The 24031-nt window shown below is 35.7% G+C and overlaps 1 protein-coding gene across 1 annotated transcript in view; it reads right to left on the bottom strand.

Annotated features, from left to right (window-relative positions):
* Positions 1-24031, bottom strand: part of LOC150087657 (E3 ubiquitin-protein ligase COP1-like) — a 191087-nt gene that overhangs the window by 35878 nt on the left and 131178 nt on the right. Inside the window, exons 14-15 of the mRNA XM_090369904.1 lie at positions 21065-21173; positions 8190-8271 (exon numbers count right to left, since the gene is read on the bottom strand). Of these exons, the coding sequence (XP_090226030.1) occupies positions 8190-8271; positions 21065-21173 (191 nt within the window). The remainder of the gene's footprint in view (positions 1-8189; positions 8272-21064; positions 21174-24031) is intronic.

The raw sequence follows: 24031 nt of genomic DNA, 5'->3' as shown, positions 1-24031 counted from the left end.
TTTAGTAATTTCATCTTCCAGTGTCTCAGCATAGAATTTTTTACATATAAAGGCAGCAAAGTTATTGGTGGCTTTATCTATGCTCGTAATTATGAATTTATTTTGTAATTCTTTAATCTGCCTATTTATGTTTGCATAATTAACTATTGCCGTTTGTTCAATGTTTTTGATATGGTTTGTGCTGTCATCCAGTACACCTCTATTCCAACCGTTGAATTCTTCGATTGGTATTTCATATTTAACATATTCTTACTTGATTCCAATTATTCTAGTAGTTGGGCCTAAATTTAAAACCCTGTTTCATAAGGTTCCTTAAATCTTTATCTTCTATTATTTCTAAATTGCCTGTAAGAACATGTTGATGGTCTGTATTTATAAACCTTTTGTACTTGGTTTGGTTGCAGTAACAGTTTTGTGCTGTATCTAAATCTTTCGCTATGGCTTTATAATTACAAATTCTTAATCCAATGGGAGGGTGGAGGCTATATCTAGGAATAATGGCTATACTCGACTTTAGTGGTGGTAATAATCTTTAGTATTTTTGTAAAATATTTATCCATCTTACTTGGTCAGATCTTTTGTATACAAATTTAATTCTACAGTATTCTGTGTTTTCCTATATCCATAATGAGGCCGGTTAGATGTAGATTCTTCACTTTAACTGTGTTGGTAAATCTAATTAGGGCTTTTAATTTACTGTGTTTTAGGCTAAATACTTGTAATTTTATTGATCTGATGTGAATCGCTTCTTGGTCCAGTCTGATAACATTTTTCTAAGATCCACAAATCTGTTTTTAGTTTTCCCATTGCCTCTTGTTTTTCTCTGAGATTGGTTCTGTGCTTTCTTTAATATGTCCACACTGTTAAAGATATTTGCAATACATCTGGGTGTAGTCATGTGGTCACTAGTCACTAAATGTGTGTTGTGGAACCGGTTATTCAGTCCATATGGATAAAGGGTTTTTTTGTGTTATACTGTGTTATATGAATATTTCTTGTAATGTTTCTCTTTGCAAGGCTGATTCGATGATTGCTAAAATCTTTATGCTCACATTGTCAAATCCGTGCTTGTTGAAATGTATGAGCTCTATGTCTGTTTCATATTTTTTACTGTTGTTGCAATGTAATCTACATCCATTCATTCTTAAGTGTAATGGATTCTGTGTTTGTCCAACGTATTGCACCTCACACACACATTGCATGTTAATAGACATATTGTTAATTAATAAGTTTCATTCTGTTTTGCAGAATGGAATATATTCATGGCTGTCTTCCGTTTTTGCTGGCTCATTGGCCATAGCTGGACACATCATGCATCTTTTATTGGTACATTTATTAATTTTAAATCCTTCATCAATATGTGGCAAAGGTTAGGGATATTACAATATTCCTAGCATGCAAATTACAACAGAGACTGTAGGATTATTGAAAATCCAATACTCTCTTGTACTGGATTTTCTACAGCCCCCCCCCCCCACCCAAATGGAGTGTACGGTTCTTTTTATCCTGCATGAAGACCGATGCAGTATTTGCTCCCTGTTGTCTACCATATATCATGTAAATCCAAAGCGTGCAGTTACACTAGGTTTCCTCAACCACAATGGAAGGCCTTGGAATTTAAATATATAGGGTTTTTTTTTTTTTTTTTAATGTACCCAAACACGAGAGGTATTAGAACCTATACTACTTAGTACCGTGCTTGGGTTGGAGGTTGAGAAGATGAAAGAAGATATTTGTTGATATTGGACTTGAACTTCTGTAGACCGTAATTTATAGGAAATGCATACGAAGGAGGGCTGTTCCAGAAAATGGCAGTTGAATGAATAAACGAGGAAGATGAAAAGTTGGTTCTGTGAGTTTGAAATTGGACAGTAAATGGATGTTGGCTGGTGGCTGCACGTGTTCGGACTGTTTTGAAAGAGAGAGCAGGAATTATAGCAGCCAATTCAGAAGAACAGTGCCCACAGAAATATCTGTAGAAGAGGCATGCAGCAGAACGTCTATGAGACAGACAGACAGTGGAGAGACTCTGTTAGAGATGAATCATTAATTAATCTAACTGCCCTCTTCTGAATGGAATCAAGAAGCCTGAGAGAGGTTTTGGGGACACCACCCCAGATGTGGGAACAATATTCCATGGTAGGGCGGATTTGCAATTTGTACAGAGTGAACAGTTGTTTGGAAGAAAAGAAATGCCAAAAGCGAAAGAGAAAACCAAGTTTTTTAGATGCAGAGGAAGCAATATTTGTAATGTGCTTGTGCCAAGAGAGATTAGAAGTCAGAGTAATCCCCAAAACAGATATCATTTTGCCTAGAAATCGGAGTGTCACCAAAGATAAATAGGAGCAGAAGAATCCTTTTTGCAAAATATAAGACAAGACTGAGTTTTAGAAGGATTGAAATCAACTAAGTTGTCTTTGCTCCACTAGAGAATTACCTGAAGATCCGCATTTAAGGAATTGGCAGCAGATTTTCGAGAAGTTTAAGCTGATTGGGCAGGACAAGGTTTCTCAAAATGGAAAGTGGAATGCAATGTGCTATCATCGGCAAAACTATGGATAGGATTTCCAGTCAATGGAAGAAGGTCATTAATATACAAGAGGAAAAGAGTGGGGGAAAGAACTGAACCTTGGGGGGGGGGGACACTGGCATTAGTGGAGAAGTTAGAAGACAGAGAGCCATCTACCATCACCCTCAGTGAGCGATCAGAGAGAAAACTGGATAACCAATTACAAAAAACAGATGGCAAACCATAAGATGAAAGTTTGTATAGAAGACTTTATGCCAAACATGATCGAAAAGCCTTGGAGATATCAAGAACAACTACTTGGGTTTCACCGAACCTTTCCATTGAATTAGTCCATAAATGGGTAACATAAGCCAGAATATCACCAGTGGATCGACACTGACGGAATCAATACTGGCGATCGTTGATCAGACAGGTTTCTAGGTAGTTTAAGAGTTGGCGGTTAATTGATTTCTCCATTATTTTAGAAAGAGTAGAAGTAATTGCAATGGGACAATAATTGGATGGGAGGGATTTGTCACCCTTTTTAGGAACTGGCTGGATATGAGCAAATTTCCAAGCAGAAGGAAAAATACCTTTGGAATAAGAAAGTGAAAAAAGGCGACAAAGAATAGGAGTAAGTTCAGGTGCACAGGTTTTGAGAAGAAGTAGAGAAATACCATCGAGACCTGGGGCTTTCTTAGCATCAAGATTCATCAAAACCCTTCTGACATCCTTTTGACAAAAGACCAGAGGAGGCATTGAATGGAGTGTGTTGGGAATGGAGGGAGGTGTTTTACCAAGATCATTAATACATCAGTTGAAAGAAAAATGGAATGCTAGCAGGTCAGCTTTATCCTTGGCTGAAGTGACAACAGAACCATCTGGTTTGGACAGAGGTGGATGCAGAGATGGGCAAAAGTTGCAGCCAATAGCTTTGGCAAGAGGCCAGAATGCTCGGCTGCCATTAGGGCAAGAAGCAAGTTTTCTACTCTTAGCCTGTTCAAACTCTAGTTTGGACTGATTAATAACTGCTTTACAATTGTTGCGAACTTTGGTGTAGGCAGAAAATCAAACTGAAGAATTAAAAACAAGCCAATGACGATATGCAACATTCTTCTCTTGAACAGCCTTAGCACATTTATTGGAAAACCAAGGTTTAGATAAAAGGACGAAATTTTAAAGTGGAGTGTGGGATAAAGGATTCCATTCCTGCAAGAATAATTTCACTGACATGATCTGAGCAAACCATTGACATCAGAAGTTTTGAAACAGTAATCCGACAAGGAAAAGAAGAAAAGAAATCTCGCAGGTCATCCCATTTTGCATTCTTGTAATGCCAAACGAGGTTGGGAATAGCCATGACATAAAGGCTCCATTGGAGAAGAGAATCACCAAGTTGTGATCTGACGTGCCTAAAGGATCTCTCACTTTGACAGTGTACTTAGAAAGGTTGTTTGTGAGAAAAAGATCAAGCGTGTTGGCTGTATGATTAGGATTGTCCCATATTCTAGTAGGTAAATGAACAATCTGTGCAAGGTCATTAGTAATTGCAAAAGCCTCAGCATCTTGACCAGCTGGGTCGGTGTGACTAGAAAACGGAAGCCAGCTGGAGTTGTGAACATTAAAATCACTAAGGAAAATTTGGTCACTGTTAGGAAAGTTGGATTGGAGAGAGTCAAGTTGCAAAGAGAGGAAGTCAAAGAGCTCCAAGTGATTAGTGGAGTTGGGAGAACGGTAGAGACAACAGATGAATTTGACACAATGAGGTAGAGAGATTTTAAGACAGAGAAGATCAAAGAGAGGAGATTCCAAAATACCAAGTCTCTGACAGGGAATATCAGAACGGACATATTCACAAGTACCACCTTTGAGGCGAAAGGAATCATACAGCGAATAATGTTGTTATTTGGTTTTTAGGAGCATTAGCAACGAAGGCCATATTGCTCAGGGATATGCGGTGGTCATTCCTTGACCTTTCCGCATACTCCGTATTTGGTGGTGATGGGCTCGAACCCCGGTCTAATCAAGAAGCATGTGCTACGCACTGCTGCTCCTTCCCACCTGGCTACAGAGGCGCACACACACAGCGAATAATTTGGGCATCTGAGATGAGCAGTAGTTGAATCAACCGATAACTGAGATTCTGTCAGAAAAAGTATATGGGGTTTGGCAGACTGTAAGTGGAAATGGACATCGTTGAGATTAGAATTGAGACCACGTATATTTGTGAAATGAATTAGGAAGTGTTTGGGAGGTTTAGATCTTTTCGCAGATAAGCTTGCTCTATTAGTTTGACAATTCATGGTGTATTCAATAGAAAGAAAAAGTGAGTGGGACAGGTTGTATGAAGTAATTAAATTTTTGGATATGGCATACACATGGTAAGAATATACCCAGATCCTTGACATAACGTGGCCTCGACAATGCCCCGCATACACACTACTCTGATTCCCTCCAGTCACTATCTGGCGGAGTAGAGGTAGCAGGATTATACACTAGCTGATCCGGAAGCCTCCTAGAGAGCTACCAATAGGTTCGGTCTGGTGTACTAACTAGCGGCTAGCCTGCGAACATCGTTTTAGAGCTGTACCCTCGAAATGTAAGGAATAATGGATCTCGCCACAAAGTTCATCATAACCTCAAAAGTCATCAATCATACTGCATGATGGAAGAGATGGGGAAGGAGTGATCGGAACTTAGCTCTAGAGACTAAAGATGGGTTCCACCACTTCAAGCCTCCAATAAGCAAAGTGGTGGTATTGCACTGGTTGATGAGAGTCATCTATCACCTAGTACTGCCTGGTAACATAGAGGGGCAGCATTCTGCCACACCTCAACCACTGTTTACGTTGGTTCACACCTGGTGGTCACCCACCATGCACTTGTGCACGGAGGTTATACCCAGGATTACTAACAGTTCCAACATCGTGAAGTTGCAAGCAGAGGATTTGGCTGTCACAGACCGTTCGGACTTCGCCAAAATTGGGTCCAGTTGACTTGAGCGTCACCCAAATATTAGTTCCATCAGCGTAGACTACCAAGTAGCAAGTACAGCTTGTCTGGCATATCTGAGAGAATGTCTGTGACAACCTCAAGGACCAGATGTTGTTTCCATAAGCAGTCCATGTCTGGCTATACAGCTAATGGGAGGCAAAATGTATGTTGTTTTATATAGTATATTTTTTTTTTACTATCCCAAGTAACCTGTGCTAGTTGCTCCTACTACTGGCTAATATAATGTTAGGAGTGTCTATTGCTATCCTAAGTACTTTCCTAACTTTGCCTCCCATTAACTGTATAGCCAGACATGGACTGCTTATGGAAACAACATACATTTAGATAAATCAATACAAAAAAAAAAAAAAAATATATATATATATATATATGTATATATGCAAACTATTATTCATGTCCATTATCAAAATGTATTTTATTTCTGGTGCATTTCACAGCACATGAAATTTTAAATTATATATGCTGCCTTCCCACAAAGTAGTGACCATCATGAGAGAATATCAGGTTTTGTGTTCTCACCTTTACTGTGGGAAAATAAATCATCTTTCAAATACAACTGTAGATGTTTACTTAAATAGTGGGAGAGCAAAAATAACCTGAAGCTATAAAGAATCATGTAATTCAAAACTTCATGGCAGACTCTTGCACCCAATTACTCTGTAATAACCATAAAAAAATCACTTCAGAGATGACTTGAAGTAAAAGTTAGACTATATTTAAGAAGGTAGAAAAAATTTCCGATTTTTAATTGGTAATCAATGGCTAACAACACATGATAGTTATTTTCAAGGGTCACCTGTCAGGTGACCTGCCAACAACACAATCACTAGGATAATATCCTTTTATTAAAGAGATGCTCAGTTTTCATCTATTTTATAGATCATGTAAACATATATTATGAATATGTTACACCATTTGCTAAACTCATTATTAAAAATTACTTCTTACATTTCAATCAGCTGCTTCCAGATGAAACTCACAATAACTTTCAGGAATGGTCCATTCTAAGGTTTATTAAAAATCAGACTAATATAAGAATTGAAACTACAAATGAAGTTTTGGTGTCAAATTAAATATAAGATTATTTGAAACCATTTACAGCCACTCCCAAACTTATGTAAGGGTTGCATTCTGTGGAACTCTATGTAAGTCGGAAAACTGATTGAAGTCACTCACAAATTTGATTGAAGCAAAAAAGAAATGTTCGACGAACATGTAAATAGAATTATTTATTCAATTTTTTTATCTCATGCACAGGAAAAATTACAAAAGTGTACAAAATCATAAAATTACAAAACGAGAGAGGAGACAGGAATAATGTCAGCAAGTTTTACCTTTAGAGCATCGTTGCCAGAATTAACTCTCCAGCTGATAAGCACACCGCTGCAGAAGTTGAGGGCTGTGGAAATTTAGAAGGGTTTTCTCCAACACATCTCAAAATTTCTCTGCAGCTGCAGAATCGGCACTGGCAACTTCACCACATACTTTAATGTTTTGGAAACCAGAGCGATGCTTGAGCCTATTAAACCACACTTTGCTTGCCACGAACTTGGCTTGGGGTTCACCACACGTATCCTTAATGTCTTCACGAATACTTCTTGCTTTTGCTTGAATGGCCATTAGACTCGGGGGCACTTGCTTCTAAATCTGATTTTCCATCTTCGATATAGCACCTGAACACTGTTGATCTTAAATGCATTGATCCGATAACATGTTCTTTTATATGGGAACTGTCCCTTAAAATAGTATTCACTGTTAAAGCAGTGAGACCTAACCCGTGCAATAGATGACAAACTTTTCCTGCTTCGTACTTCTTAATTAATAATCGTCATTTCTAAATCAATTTTGTTTCATTTCCATGCCATGCTTGCTCTTTTTCTTCACCATTGTAATAAGTAAATAGGAATGAAGAGAAGATTCTGAAAATTTATTTGTTTTTTACATGACTGAAGATTTCAATGAAAGGGACTCATTTCATCATAATACAATAATGTAAAAATCCACAGAATTCCAGTTATCAGTATTATCACAAACGCAATAAGATCAACTTGACTACCTGTTTATAACAGGTTGCACTAACAGAAAAGCCCAATCAACTGGAAAGTGAAAAAATTGTTTTTATTGTTTTATGATAATGACCTCCAGAAATGTGTTTTTGAAAAATATCACAAAGGCATTCAAATTGATTCTTATAATAGAACATATGATAACAATGAACGTGTAGTGTAATTTCCATCATAAAAATGACCTTTTAGAGAGATAACTTAGTTATATAGCAAAAATTAACTCCAAGATCTTGAAACGAATTATCAAAAAAAAAAACAAAAAAAAAACAATGTGTGTTATTGGGTTTACATTATGATATTTTGATGATACCTCCATTTATTCCTACGGGATGCAAAATACGTTTCCATGATTTTTTTAAGTTTGCACTGGCCGGCAAAAATTTACATAAAGTCGAATTTCCGTAAGTTGGGGAGTGGCTGTAATTTGAATCTAATTACATTCTGGCCCCTTGTCTTGAATTAACAAAGCTTTCTTGGAAAGAGTCAACACTGTTCTCTCTCCCTCCATTTCCTGATTCAATTGGGTTTCAATTACTTACACTGTTATTAAATACACTTAAGGTGGCAAATGCATTAGCATAAGAAAACAGTGTTCTTACCTTTGGCATCATCTGAACCAGATGCTATTAACTTTGTATCTACTCGATTGAAATCCACACTCCAACATCTCTTTTCATGTTCCTATAAGCATTGAACAAAAATATATTTTACTATATAATCTTCTAAGAAATTCTAAAGATGTATCAACAAAATTAGTTTTTGAATAACTACAAGTCTACAGAGCAATTCTGATACAAAACTGATATATCAGTTTCAACTATCAGAGTAGAATGATTCTTTTTACTATACAAATGGATAAGCTAAAGAGGTTTACACCAGAGTCTGCTGTTTTTTCATCATAATGGTTGGGGACCAGGAGTTAAGTGATTTGTGCAGATACTTTGGGTGTTGCATCTCTGCCCACCAATAAAGGTGTAGACAAAAGGAATTCATAGTTGGGATCTAAATTAAAAAATACTGTTTATCTGAATGAAAAATTCTGCTAGCATTTTGTTGTAGGCAGAAATGTTGATTATATGAAAGTACTATTGGTTTCAGGAGTACAATTTCATTCAAATTCTATAAACCTTAAAAGCTAACAAAGTGGGGGCCATGTATTTGTTTTAGCCGAACCAGAAATAGGTTATGTGTCAGCTATTGTGCCATATTTTGAAAAGAATACTACTGACAACATAAGACCAGACCTGACTTTCATTTTTAAGGATTATGCTTCATCTCACCCAAAAGCTGCTTCAAAGTATTGAAGATAGTGGATTTCATTTATTCACTGATCAATTTTACATTAGTATTCAACTAGCAGCAGAACTTTATAAACTAAATATACAAAAAATAATCCTTTCCTGTTTTCCATAACAGTGCCTGTTCATGGAAACAGGAAAGGATCGGTATAATAAATGAAGACTACAAAGAAAAACACAAAAATCATTGGTTTTCGAAAAGAGATAAAGTTCAAGTGTTTGCATGGAAAGGCAAAATAACTGAACTTATGCTTTCTACAATAACAAAAACTGAGGTGACAAAAAAAAGTAAAAGGAGGGAAAACTTTTGAACTGAAAAGCCAGTCACTATATGTGAATACAAAAGAAATATGGGTGAGAAATACAGGGCTGGTCAATACTGTGCCAGTAATTCACTCAGAAATCAATGAAATGGTGAGAATGTTGTTTTTCTGGCTTTTAGGAATCTCAATTGTGAACAAAACACGGATTGCAACCTGGTGAATGTTTCAAGAAATACCACACACTAAAATCATATGAATAATTAATATTTAAAATGTTCTATCATGCAGATTTATATATCAGCTCATCCCAAAAATAAATAATTTTGAACAGCACATTTTCAGTAGTAATTTTCATGGTAGGGCGGATTTGTCATTTGTACAGAGTGAACAGCTGTTTGAAAGAAAAGTAACGCTGAGAGAGAAAGAGAAAACCCAGTTTTTTAGATGCAGAGGAAAAAAGTAGGCAAACAGTATTATATCACACTGTTGGCAAATATACCTAGGGAACCAAAAGATGTGAATTAAGAGAAGACGCCAAATACAACTGTAAAAGTTAATAATGACTGGTAACATAGGAAATGAAACAATCAAGAAACGTAAATACAATATCCAAGCCAAGGCACAAAAGGACAAGACTGTGGGGTTTACACAAGAATAAGCACAATGGGACATATATGAAAAACGTGGTAACAAACTTGGAGACAGAATCAATATAATTAGCCCAAAGAAAATACTTTCTACCTGCAATGACTTGTGGTTCAGAAACATAGATATTAACCAAAATATGCAGATGGACAAGTTTTTAGTAATTCAGAGAAAAACAGAAAGCTAGAAAAAATATAATGCTAAGGATCACCACTAAACATAAGTGGATGCCGAGAGAGAGAGAGAGAGAGAGAGAGAGAGAGAGAGAGAGAGAGAGAATAAAGACATTTATACCTGTATGTTTGAACCAAAAGAAGAATGGAACTCTCGAATGGATGGATGGATGAGAAAGAAGCAAAACAGAGCATACTGGAGAGGTCTAAATCCTGAAGTGTATACAAACAGCTGTTGATGACAATGAAATAAAATCTTCAATAAAATTTTTAAGACAATCTTCAATAAAATTTAAGGAAACAATATTCAGATAGTATTAGTATTGGCAACATGATGCAAGGAAGCAAAACTTATCCAGCACGAGCCAAAATTAAAAAAAAAAAATAAAAAACCACTTAATTTGATTGTTCCTGCCAACAATTTGTTCTGACCTTTAAATTTTTTAAAACTAACTTCTAAAATACTAGCAAGTTTATTCCAACAATCAATTACTCTTTGACTGAATGCAAATTTCGATACATCTATTCTGAAATCATCTTTTTCCAATTTAAATTTATGTCCACTTGTGAGTGCATGTGCGTGTTATCTGAGAATGAGTAGAGATGCCATCAGCATTTAGTTTGCTTACCCTTTTAATGCCTTATGCATTTCAGTTAGGTCGTTATGCAGAGTCCTAGTTTCCAGAGCCTGCAATTTATAGAACTAGTAAAAAAATATCCTTTTGTGCCCCAACTAATCTTGTTGCTCTTCTCTGCACCCTTTCCAAGAGATCCTTCATAAAATGAGGTTGTCAAACCTATATGCAGTATTCCAGATATGGTCTAACCATTAAATCTGTATTACATCTTCCTCTCTATTCTTGTAATAGTCTGTACAGGTGTGGAAACCTCAATTTTAGGAAAGACATCGTTGCAGCCAGTCAAATGATTGTGACACACGTTGCTCAGATTAGAAAAAGAAAATTACTGAACAGAGTTGGGAAAATAAAAGGACCACATCCAAAAAAGCCATGGATATGTACAGTTTTCATGGTTACTTTTTTTTATCTTGTTTTATCATATCTAACTTCTGAACGCTCATCATTTCATCTTATAACATATAATCTAAAAATTAATGATTTCGAGTTGTAATTACTTCTGATTAATTGTCTATTAATTTATTTCACTTAGTTGTTACATGTTTTATTACCCCACTTCCCATAGCATCTATAGTTTGATGATGAGGTTTGGTAAAAATCCTGAAACATCACCTACAAACAATCTAGTGTAGAAATTGAACTTGTATTCTATATGAGTTTAATAAAACCTATTTTCACACGTTACAATAATATCATGTTATTAGTATTATATATACAGTGATGGACAAAAAAATAAACTGCATCACTTGTGAATTTGAAAATAATGTGTTTTGAGCTGCATTGTGGGCTGCAGAAATGTTCGAAATGCATTTGTTAGATGGGATATATATCTCTGCGAATGAAATCAATAAAAGGACTCCACCTGATATATCTAACTGCCATAAATATCTTCCCAAAGGGTAAAATATGTAATTAACGGAAATATGAGAAATCATGAAAATGGCAATCATGACAACCAAACATACATTTTACTGCATTTACAGGTACAAACTGAAATGACAAGTTAACGTAATAGTATTATGTACTGTAAATCAGCAAAATAAGTCCTCAATATTTTGTTGTTCCTCCTCGAGCTGCAATTACACCCTTGCAATGAACTGGCATAAAGTAATCAACTTCTGGTATACGGTTGCCCAACTGAGCAACCATATGTGAAGAGAATGATGAGTGAAGAGTATGTGAAAACCTGGAACCATAAAGGGTGTGGTACCACCACACCCTTACAATGCTCTCCTGCAGCTGAATCTTACTTGTTGGCTTCTGAGCAATTTTAGACAACATAATGTACCAGCAATTTTCAATAGGGTTCAAATGTGGACTGTTGCCGGGCCAGTCCAACACTGTAATGCCAGCATTTCAGAGGTATAGCATTAGCATTAATAGAGGCATACAATGCAAGAAAGCAAGCTTATAGAGCATCAGCCAAAAAAAAAAAAAAAAAACCCTCCCATTTCACCCCTCCATTCGTTTCAAATGCCTGTCCAACTCAGCCTTAAATTTATTTAGGCTATTAACTTCCAAAACAAAAGATGGAAGTCTGTTCCACCAATCAACCACCCGCTGTCTAAAGGCAAATTTCCACACATCTATTCAACAACTGTCTTTCAAATTGAGGAAAGACAGTTGTAGAATAGATGTGCAGAAATTTGCCTTTAGATAAAAACAAGAGAAAACATTTGTGTATGTTTTAAGCCTTGTGACACAAGAACAACAAAACACATCATTAAATCTAAACAGCATAAAACCTACCAATTTTGCTGTGTGGCAAGGTGCTGAGTCCTGTTGATAAATGCAGTTTTGGACATCTGTGTGGTGATCCCTAATAATGGGTTTCAGGCACTCCTCCAAGATAGCAGTGTAGGTTTCTGCATTCACTGTTCTGTTAATAAACTTAATTCACCCCATCCCTTTGCTTGTTATGCATTCCCAAACCATCTGACTGGCGGGGAACTTTACAGTCAGTGTTACGCAGCCAAGATGGTATGCCTCCAATTTTCGTCTTCTAATATACTTCTTTATATGACACTGTCATATAAAGATGATGGTGTCTCAGACCACATTCCAAAAGCCATCTTTGGGATAGTTCATGCACTTGTTTCAACACCAGAGGCCATCTCAAAGTCCAGTTTTAGATCAGGAGCACTAGCATGGCAATTACAAAGGCATAGCTGTTTCAAATATCGATCTTGGGAAGGCATAATCACTCTCTTATGGTCTGATCCAGGTCTTCTCTTCACATCACCGGTTTCATGCTTTAATTTATCAGCGATAGCATGCAATTACTTGCTTAATTAAAAACCTGGGACAGAGCAACAGCTACACTTTTTTTTCTTGGTTTCAACTGAAAATATAGAGCCATGCTTACACCTCTGCAAAGCAGGATACTAATCAGCGTGTATACTCTTCCAATGCCGTATTTATAGAAAAGGCTGATGCAGTACCGTGCAGTTACTGTCTGATGCAACAGAAGTGTTATCTGAAGCAATATCTTTGCTTTGCGACAAACAGTGGTAGATGACTTTCATCAACCAGTGAAATACCACCACTTTGCTTATTGGAGGCTTGAAGTGGTGAAACCCATGTTTAGTCTCTAGAGCAAAGTTTCCAGCATCCCCCTCCCCCCATACTTCTCCTTCAACCCATGCACGGTACTAAGTACTATAGGTTTTGATACCTTTCGTGTTTGGGGTTTTCATAAAAAAAAAAAAATGACTGTAATCAAACAATATACGTTAAGTTACAAACGTTACTTTTTTAAGGTGATGTAGTTGTTTTTTTGTCTGCCACTGTATATATTATTATATATACAGTAAGACCCCTGTATCCACGGGGGATACATTCCAAGACCTACCGTGGATGGCTGAAACCACGGATATAAGCAACACCTGCTGACCCTGTACATAACGTTATTTTCTTGTAGATACATACGTATAATAAAGTTTAGTTGATAAATTAAACACACGGTAAGACATTACCAACATTAAATACGGTAATAATAAAGTATAGCAGGCTCTCTATTTACTGGGATTGGATTAACTGGGACACTTCAAGACTCCAAATTAAAAAAAAAAAAAAAAATCAGAAATCATAAAATTCAAGTATTAACTAGAATAGATATAAACAGATATTTTGCAAGTCGTAAATAAGCGACAAGAACCGGCATTATAAGTCATCATTGGGAGATTAATGTACCTATTATCTTGAACCCCCACTTACCGCTCAAAACAAACAAACAAACAAACAAAAAAAACGAATGTTTAGTTTGATTTAGTGTATCGCGTTGATCGTTGTGTTCCACCACATCACAAAAGGACAAATTTTGTTTTGTTATTTATGTCAGGGATGTTGGAATTTTTTTTTTTTTTTTGTTTAGAAATCATGAAAATGATGGGCAAATGCAAGGGTTGTGCTTTCAAATTAAACAAAAACTTTAAATTATTCAAAAGTTTGAAAACGATGCATCTGTTAAATCTCTAAAGAACCATTATAATGTTTGTGACCAAACCATACACAACGTTGTTGCGTATGGTTTTTATTTGGTTTTTAGGAGCATTAGCAACTAAGGCCATATTCCTCTGGGGATATGCGGTGGTCATTTCCTGACCCTTCCACGTCCTCCATATTTGGTGGTTCACGGGCTTGAACCCTGGGCTAATCAAGAAGAATGTGCTACGCACTGCTGCTCCTGCCCACTCGGCTATGGAGGCACCACACGGCATTGTAAAAAATAAAGGGAAGCATCGTGTTGGACACACGAGTAGTAAGTGTTAAGTTTTTTCGTTTTTCTTTTTTTTTCGTGGTTAACTGCGGGTAGCTGAATCAACGGATACAGGTGACACAACTGTAGTATATAATTTATTGAATGAAAATTATTGAAATTATTGCAGGATCCCAAATTTCTGGTATTTTCAATGCTATGAAATTTTACTGACATTTGTCTATGAAAAGCCTCAATTTTGATGGAGAAACACATAACTGATAAAAATTAAAATCTATTTTTATTAGAAAACAGGCAAACCTCAGAATCTTCAAATAAATGGAAGCAAAGCCTGCTCTCTGTAAAGTATATTAATATTAACACAAGAAAACTTTGTAAGTAATGCGATTTTTACACAGCTGTTCAATCAACTAAATAAAAAGAAACAACTTGTTTTTTGAATGGATATTTGGCATATATTACTAGGATAATGGTGTGTCAGTTCACATGGTATGCTAGTCTTGTAGGTTTAGCAGATGTAATATCTCCACAAGTGCATGCTCACTGATTTAAATGCTTGTTGTGTGGGCCAAAAAACACAGACTAACTTGTGGGGGAGGAATTTCACTTGATTCATCTGAGATTGGCTAACTATAGTCCAGAGTGCAGTAAAATGCAAAAAAATTTTATCACAGAAAACTTTGTTACAAATGTAAACTCACTAGAGTTAAAAATAAATTACCGCTCTTAACAAAACTTGATGATATTACCTTGGAATAAAGTTTATAACAGGAAAGCCACCAAGTGTTTTCTTAAAGCTGATTTCCCAATAAGGAATTCAGATGAAGCAGATTGTGATCACTGAGACCACTACCTTGCCTTGGCCTTTTGTCATATGATGCTACAAGCAAACCAGAAATTGAGTTAGTTGTCTACAGGGAACTAGAACAGTATCCCACAACCTAAGTTCTACCATGATCTCCCAGGTGTGATAAAACAGTTATTAATGAGAGGGAGATTTAGGTACCTCCTCCATAAAACTCACAATATACAATGTACTTTGAAATACTTGACAATGTATGCACTGTACTACAAACTTAAAAAAAAAAAAAAAAGGTTGCAGAATGCGGAATTACAAGGTAAGTCACATCAGATGTCCTAGAGTGTAAAAGCATCTCAAATGAAATGGTAAGTGACTGTGAATCACAAAACTTCACAAGCTTTAAGCAAATGTAGAAATATAAAATCCATATCTAATCATAACAGCTTATGCACATTTCACCTATAACAAATACATTAGCAGAACAACACAAATTATTAAAAACAAAGCAAATATGCTTTTAATGATTTTTTTAAAAAATAAGCTTAATATCAATTAAGTATTAAATGAGTGAAAAATGCATCCAGTATTATCACTGTGCAGTATAGCATTGTTATCTTGACCCACTGGCATAATGGGCATCGAAGTTGCAGAGCTTCCATTGTAGTTGTACTTAATGATTTTTTTAATAATATAATAATAATGGGGAATTTTTTAAATCAACTTCTTAGAATTAATGGAAAATAACTCTTTAACAAAATGATGGATACAAAAATAAAAAACTTTGTTAAGATCTAATAAAATAAAAATAATAAAAGCAACAAATATACACAAGTTCCAAGATAAAAATAAATAAAATTAGTTAAGGTTAGATAAAATAAAAATAATAAAAATTACAAAAACACAAGCTGTGCCTTTTTATCAATTTTACAGAGTGGCACAGATCAGCTTAATTAGCACTGGTACCATGTGTTAAATGGAAGTGGGGAGAAAAGAAAATAGAAAAGGAAAGAGAAGAACCAGACAGTAGGAGATGACATTTATTAGAAACAATGTATGCTGTCTCCTGCTGCACTGGTGCTTCTTATATCACAGGATTGCAGACTTCATTATGGGATGATATTTGATTTTTTTTTTAGGAGCATTAGCAACTAAGGCCATATTGCTCCGGGAAATGCGATGGTCATTCCCTGACCTTTCCGCACCCTCCGTATTTGGTGGTGACAGGCTCGAACCCCGGTCTAATCAAGAAGCGTGTGCTACGCACTGCTGCTCCTTCCCACCTGGCTACAGAGGCGCCTTTATGGATGCACGTAAGTCCTTTATTACTTAATATTAAGGCCCAAAACAAAAAAACAAGTAGCATCTCAAGCTATGTGCATAGGCAGAAATTGTGTGAATGGTGAATGGCTCGACACTATTATAATTATGAGGGTTAAGTTTATCAGGGGACAAAATGAGTGACACTGGTAGTACTAATATCCCACCCCCCAATGCAATGTGATATGGTCTTCCAGTCTCCTTGCCCACATGAGAGCATCCAGGCACACCTTGTACGATAAACAAAACCACCCGGCATTAGTATAGGTGTCTTCATGTTAGCAATAAGGAACTGCTGCTGCTGCAAGGTTCCATAAAACCCCGGCAAGGCACTCAGAAACATCCAAATAGTGAGAGATAGGTAGTGGACAAAAACCTAAGGCTCTAGCCTATCCAGAATATGAACAGTATTTTAAACTACAATACAGCACCAGAAATCTGAACATCAATAATCTGAATGAGTCAGTATTTATTTATTTTTTTATGCTGGTGCCCTAAAATAACTGCAGTAAGTGCCAGTTATTGTGATCACATTTGTGAATTGAATTTTTTATTCTATTAAACAGCAATTGTAATAAGCAAAAATTGAAGGAATATTCTCAAGAGGCTATAAAAATGAAGATGTAAAGCACAGATTTTTACTTTTATTTTACCTTACCAATTAACAAAATTAAACGATACATTAAAATCAGAAGAATCCACAGGTTAGCAAAATAAAAATATATTTACGCTTACGTACATAGCTTAATTAATATATATATACAGTACTGACTAAACATTAACACTTTGTAATCTGATATTTCTGTTCGCTGCCTTTTTTTTTTTTTTTTTTTTTTTTTTGGGTTCTAAAATCTAAAAAATTAAAAAAAAAAAAAAAAAAAAAAAAGATAAGCATCAATTGATAAAGAACACGGCATTCAGAAATTTCAACTGACATGATAAATGCAAGTGAGATACGGACTAAAATGTTTACGAAGTTTAGATATAGGAATGGCGAGATTCTGAACATTTACAGTTTTATTTTACCGTACTTAAGTTATGGTCATCTTCTTTCAAAAGGAAGCAGAAATTTTAAACAATTAAATCGAAGATGGAGGAGATTTTAAACAGACTTTAAAAGGGGAAAGAGGGTCTTTGTTAACTAGATATTAAGAGGTTGGAAAGTTAACCACAATAAAAATTAAAAACAAGGAAAAAATTTTAAAGTTCCATTGAAACTTTAAAAAAAAAAAAAAAAGAAAAGAAAAGAAAAGAAAAGAACTATGAGAACAGCTAATGACCCATTCCCAAAAGATATGGTTTGCTGTTGATGTAATGCGTTCTAGGAGCATCAGCAACTAAGGGTATAAATTGCATCTGTAAATTACGTGTGTTCTGATGTGGATTTCCTGTTTCCTGGATGAAAAATCAGAGTTTTGGGGAGCAAATCATGCTACCCTCACCTGAGACCGACTAATTCAGCCATGTTGTGAAAAAGGCCTATAAAAATTCCTCCCATCATTGACAGGACTCGAACTCAAGTGGGGAGGATGGTGATTCTACCAAGTGAGGGATAGGTACGAGCAACAAGTTGAATACTGTCCAACTCAACTACTCTTACTGAAAAGCGTGAGAGATCTGGCAACAAAGAAATGAAGTTCGAAAATGGTGCAGCAAATGCACATATTTATAGTCCTTTAATGAAAATAATTATTTTCATTAAAGGACTATAAATATGTGCTATTGTGGCCAAAAGTTCCATTTGTTTTGTTACCTCTGAATAAAAATAAGTAAGTACAGCAATACCTCGTTTAGCATGGCTTCAAACAGCACAGGTTTCACTATAATGCACACTAAACAGCACAGGTTTCACTATAATGCACACTAAACAGCACAGGTTTCACTATAATGCACACTAAACAGCAAAGGTTTCACGGTTTTCAATTAAGTTTAAGTCGAAAATTTATTGTACATATTAAAACTCATTCAATAGCCTAGACAGGTACTATACATATATGCTGTGGTGCCAACTCTAATGTCTACCATGCACATGGTACTTTAAGCTCCCTTCAGGCAGTCAGCTGCAACGTGCAACAGTGTTCAGTATTCTTAATTCCATCCTGACAAGACGACATGATGGTTTTTCAAACTTTTCATTTCAAAATTTATTTTTTACCCCTTTAAATACAACCGAAAATATATCTGCATCTTGGCTAGAAATCACTGCCAACAACATGCATTCTGTTTGGCAGCATGTTTTGCCCCATTTGGTAAATAATTTCACTGGTTTTGAATCGCAAGTTCAGATAATTTCCGAAGATGTTGTGAAGGTCGGAAAAGACTTGGGATTTGAAACTTTCGACACTGCCAATGTACGTGACTGCATTGAGTCACATGCAAATGAATTAGATGATGTAACTGTCCTTGAAATTGACGAGCAAACTGCATATGCAGAAGAGGAAAATGATTCTGAAGTGGATAGCAGTGAAGTGCCATCAAAACAATTTTCAGCAGAAGAACTGAAGAAAGTTTTTTTTTTTGGGGGGGGGGGGGTTGACATGGCTTGCGAGGCGATTAAGAATGGAGATCCAAATGTTGAACGTAGCATCGAGATATGGCAAATTTTACAAGACAGGATTCGATGCTACAAAGACGTGAAAAAGAAGAGACAGCTTCACCAGACTTCATTATTGAAATACCTAAATAAACAATAAAGCTTTTTTCTCATCTCTCATGTGTTACCTTTTCATTAATAAAATTTTTGCAATATGTTTTTAAATTTCAAATCCTTTTAATTGGCTATCAAGTGCAAATTGTTTATAGATTTATTATAATTTGTTTGTAAGCTGTTTCTCTGGTATGCATTCAGTTAAAACCCATTATAATTATACCTCAATCAGCACGGTTTCACATAACACGGAATAGTTTTGGTACCAATTATCAGTGCTATGTGGGGTACTGCTGTACAACTTAAGTGTTTTTATTTCTAAACTTACTAAACCTTTTTTTTTTTTAGTGTCCAGAACTGTATTTTTGATAAGTTTGAACAAAATGAAGTCTGAATTATCCCCGGTCTCAATTAGTTCGGATTATCGACGCTTTACTGTATGTTACATTTAACCTTGCCCAAGAAACCCTCCTATTCTCTCTCTCTCTCTAAGCATTATACTACTTCAGCCACTTTTGTCGTGTGATACCAATGCTATTAAATCTGATGTTCTGCTCACTGTAGAACCCATAAAGATGCACAAGGCTTGGAAGCTGCACAGAACCTTGTATTTTCATTGCTTTTATTATTTTTATCTCACCAATCCTTATTTATTTTTAGCTGTGTGCTTTTATCACTTTTATTTTTATCAGCTCAACTGACTTTATATATTTTTATTTTTGTATCCATCACATATTAGTTATTTAACATTTATGTCAGTTTTCACAAGAAATCTTCACTGATATGATTACCAACATTCAAGGCCATTTTTATAAAAAACAGCCACTCTGTACATTATATTAAGTGGCTACTTGAATAGTTCAACTACCTAATAGGAAGTAGGGGAGACCTCCACAACACTTAGAACAGCTTGGATTTGTTGTGGCATGAATTCAACGAAGTTTCAAAAGTCAGGAATGCTAGTCCATGCTAAGCCAACATGCACTAACATGTTTACAAATTTGGTGATTTCAGATCTATAATTCTATCACATCCCACACATGCTCTGAGATCGTGGATTGAGATCTGGTGAATGGAGAAACCACTACAATAAGTCAAATTCACTCATATTCCAGGAACCAGTTCTGGTCTTGTGATATGGTGTTTTATTCTGTTAGGACTCATTTGCAGATGGAGATAGATTGCAGCCACGAAAGGATGCACCTGGTCAGAAGCAATTTCCAGATAACTGACATAAATGACTCTTCAAGAGGACCCCCGATATGCACCACAAAAATTACACCACTACACCACCACTTACTTGCACTGTTGACAACTAACAGGATGTGTCCATGGGCTCATGCTTACAACAGGAACCAAGATTCACCAGATCAGGCAACATTTTTCCAGTCTTCCACTGTCTAGTGCTCATGTTCCTGAGCCCACTGTAACTGTACCTTCTAGTTTTTTGCTGATGAAAGGAGTGGAACCTGGTTCAACTGTTGGACTCAATACCCCCATCCATAACAAGGTAGTGTATTCTTTATTTACCACTGTTGTATTGGATTGTTACTTGACTGACTGTAGCCTTTTGTTGACTCAGTACAAATCTTGTCAGCATTTTGTATCAATAAGCTATTTCTGACTAGTTATTGATTATTGGACTAATCTTGATACACCCAAGACATAGTTATACATGGAAACCTATTAAGATACTCATGATGGTGCATTAGTGCTGACTACCACAACACATTCAGTCACTTAAATCTTTCATCTTGCCCATTCTCACGCTGAATTGCACATGTGCATGTGTGCACTTGCGCACATACACACACAACCCAACATACAGTATCTGTCCAACTATTTTAGGTCATACGTTGTGAACATGTGATGCTGTTATTGAAGGAGTTCTCCATTTCATGAAAAGGGAAGATGAACCTATTAAAGTGGCCACTCAGTATATAATATAACATGTTAATACTGCTTATCCATACCTGATAAACCTTGATTTTTTGGCTTGTGAAAGCATCCCAGACCGTAACAGTACCTTCATAGTCACTACTGGCTAGCATACCTTTAAAATAGGAACTCCAGCTGATACAGCTAAAACAAAAAACACCAAATAATACCAAAAGATTCTTAGCCAATCAGAAATAGGCTCAGAATCTTATAGCAGATATTCATTATGTCTTATAAAATACTTATTACATTTCATAAAATATATATTTAAATTTGCACAGCAATTTTCATTCTCTTTACATATTAAGTGAATACTAGTAATAGCTGGGCATTTGCATTTCACAATGCTAATATTTAAGGCCTGTAGGAGGAAGAAGATTATCCTCAGTCAAATTTTAATTTTGTTATTCCCACCTATTTGTCTGGGATAGACGTGAATGGCACTTTATTTTGCTCCAAAGATTAAACATCTAAATAATAAACCCAGAAAGTTCAAGCCATCATCCTTTGGAACTAACAACCAACACAGGAGTTGGTTGGTCACATGTACCAAACAGGATACCCTTTGCAGAGTGAACAGCAGGACTGACCAGGTCATTTATGGTACATGATTCTGAACCAAAAATCTTATATTTGCATTATATAATGACTGAACCTGCAATATGCAAGAACTCCTAAAACTACAGTTTGCAAGGGCCCCCCCGCCCAAGCTGTGAAATTGAAAGGGTTACTTCTTGAACTGATAAAACTGACACATATACAACATTAATAATAATCAAGCAATCACAAAAAGAAACCATAAAAAAATTTAAAGCTCAATTAAAGAATTATTTATGAAATGAAAACAGAAATGAAGTATCCAAAGCATACAAAGCACTACATATATCCCCACCCCTATTTAAAACTTTGCCAAAACTGAATTTTTAAAAAAATATATATTTAACAAACTAAGTTGAGCATTTTTCTGCCTTTAAAATTTAATATTTAATTATTTCATTCCTTATACAAGATACAAAATTTACATTTTTCAAAGATTATCAATACTGGATAGAATAATAATGATAAAACCAAGCATCTTAAAAGCAAAACATGGTAACTGAAAACTATAATATTGTTCATTTGGTTCAAAAAGCTAGAATACAGTTTTAATTTCATGAAAGCTTCATTTTTTTTCCCCCTTCAAGGAACAAAACACCCAAGTTATTGTTTTCTCCTCTAGTTCATCCATGAAAGATTTATTAACCAAAGGTTTATTAACATGCAAAAAAACACAAAAATTCCTAATTCTTGTAACGAATTCCAGTTCAAAACCAATACAATATACAGAATCCACCAAGGGGGTCACGTAAAATTGGATGTAATACTTGGTGCATGACAGTTTAGTGTATGAGACAATTTGGTGGATGACATTATGCTGTATGTGACAGATTTGGTAGCCACAGCAATTTGGTGTATGACAATTCAGTGAATCCCACTTACAGACCAGAAATTAAGAAAATAAATGAAGTAAAAGGTTTTGGAAATCAATTGAAATTTATAAAATAAAAGAAAACGAAAAGAATATTTTTTTCAATCAATTTATTTTGTGTTAAAAGTATTCAGCCTGATCAGACTCATAGGCAGGTTGGAAAGTTAGAATGTGCCTATTATCTTTGGCACAACTGTCTATCTATATTGTAACAACTCTAAATATGAGTAGATAGTAAAACCGAAGATAATACATATGTGCATACCCAACCAATCCCTGTTGCTATTCAAGGACTGTGTAATGCTATCTGGGGGCCTAGGTGCATGGATGGTTTGGGGGAGGTGCAGATTTCTATCTGTCCGATTTTTACTGAAATTTGGGAGTCATGACAAATCTTTTTAAATGACCCAAATATAAAATTTCATGAAAATCCATCCACATAATATGTGGATCAATAGACAAAGAAATAATTTGCTGGATTTCTATTGCTCCAATTTTAACAAAATTTATAAGGGTCCGACAAACCTTTCTGAAAGAGTCAAATAGGAGTCAAGTTATTACATGCAGATAGACAGACAGATATGAAGGCAATAGGTGCTTTATGCATATATGTTCTTCTAGTCACATAGCTCCCTGAGGGGCTGTTGTGGCCACCAACAAATTCCTCCAAACTGCATCGATTGTGTGCTATACGAGCAGCATTGCAAAGTGTCATGCCCAGAAGTTCACTGATCATATCCTTCTACCCAGTTGCAGGTCTTCCTCTGCACCTCTTCCTCTCGGTTTTTCCTTTCATTATATTCTTCAACAGAAAGTTTTCCCTTCTTACTATATGACCAAAAAACTTGAGTTTTCTTTTGTTGATGCCATGAAGAAGAATTTTAGGCCTGCCAATTTTATTCAATGCCCAATCATTTGTTCTTCAATCCAAGTAAGAAATACACAGTATTCTCCTGTAACACCACATTTCAAATGTCTCAATTTTCTTCCTGTCAACTCTTTTCAGATTCCATCCTTCACATCCCTAAGTGGCAACTGGAAAAATTAATGAATCCATGATTCTCAGTTTCGTCTTTAGGGGCAAATCATGATCTCTCCATATATCAGATCAGTGACCAACGTTTTAGCAATTGCCTGTCGTTTCTTTACATCGTTTGCACAGTCACTATTTTTTTTTTTTTTTTATTCTTGACCCTAAGTAATCAAATTCATCAACTTCTTTGATATCTTGCCCATTAACCTTCACTTTACTGAAACCGAGATTATCACCAATCACCATAATTTTAGTTTTACACCCATTCAGAAACAATCCTTTTTTCTTAGTTGCTTCACATACTCTCCTGAGTTTCTTTAAGATGATCCTTAAAATTGCAAATTAGCACAGTATCATCTGCTTAACAAAGGTTGTTTATCTTCAGTCCTCCAATTTTGATGCCAGTCTCTAAAACTTCCAAAGCTTCATGCATGATATCTTCGGCATAAAGATTAAAAAGGTGAGGTGACAAAATACAGCCCTGCCTGACACCATTACCTA

Source organism: Mastigoproctus giganteus, chromosome 3, assembly GCF_048544385.1.
Source record: "Mastigoproctus giganteus isolate SK-2022 chromosome 3, ASM4854438v1, whole genome shotgun sequence".
Classification (NCBI taxonomy): domain Eukaryota; kingdom Metazoa; phylum Arthropoda; class Arachnida; order Uropygi; family Thelyphonidae; genus Mastigoproctus; species Mastigoproctus giganteus.
Note: the sequence above shows the minus strand (reverse complement) of the source record. Positions and strands in the feature narration are given on the sequence as shown.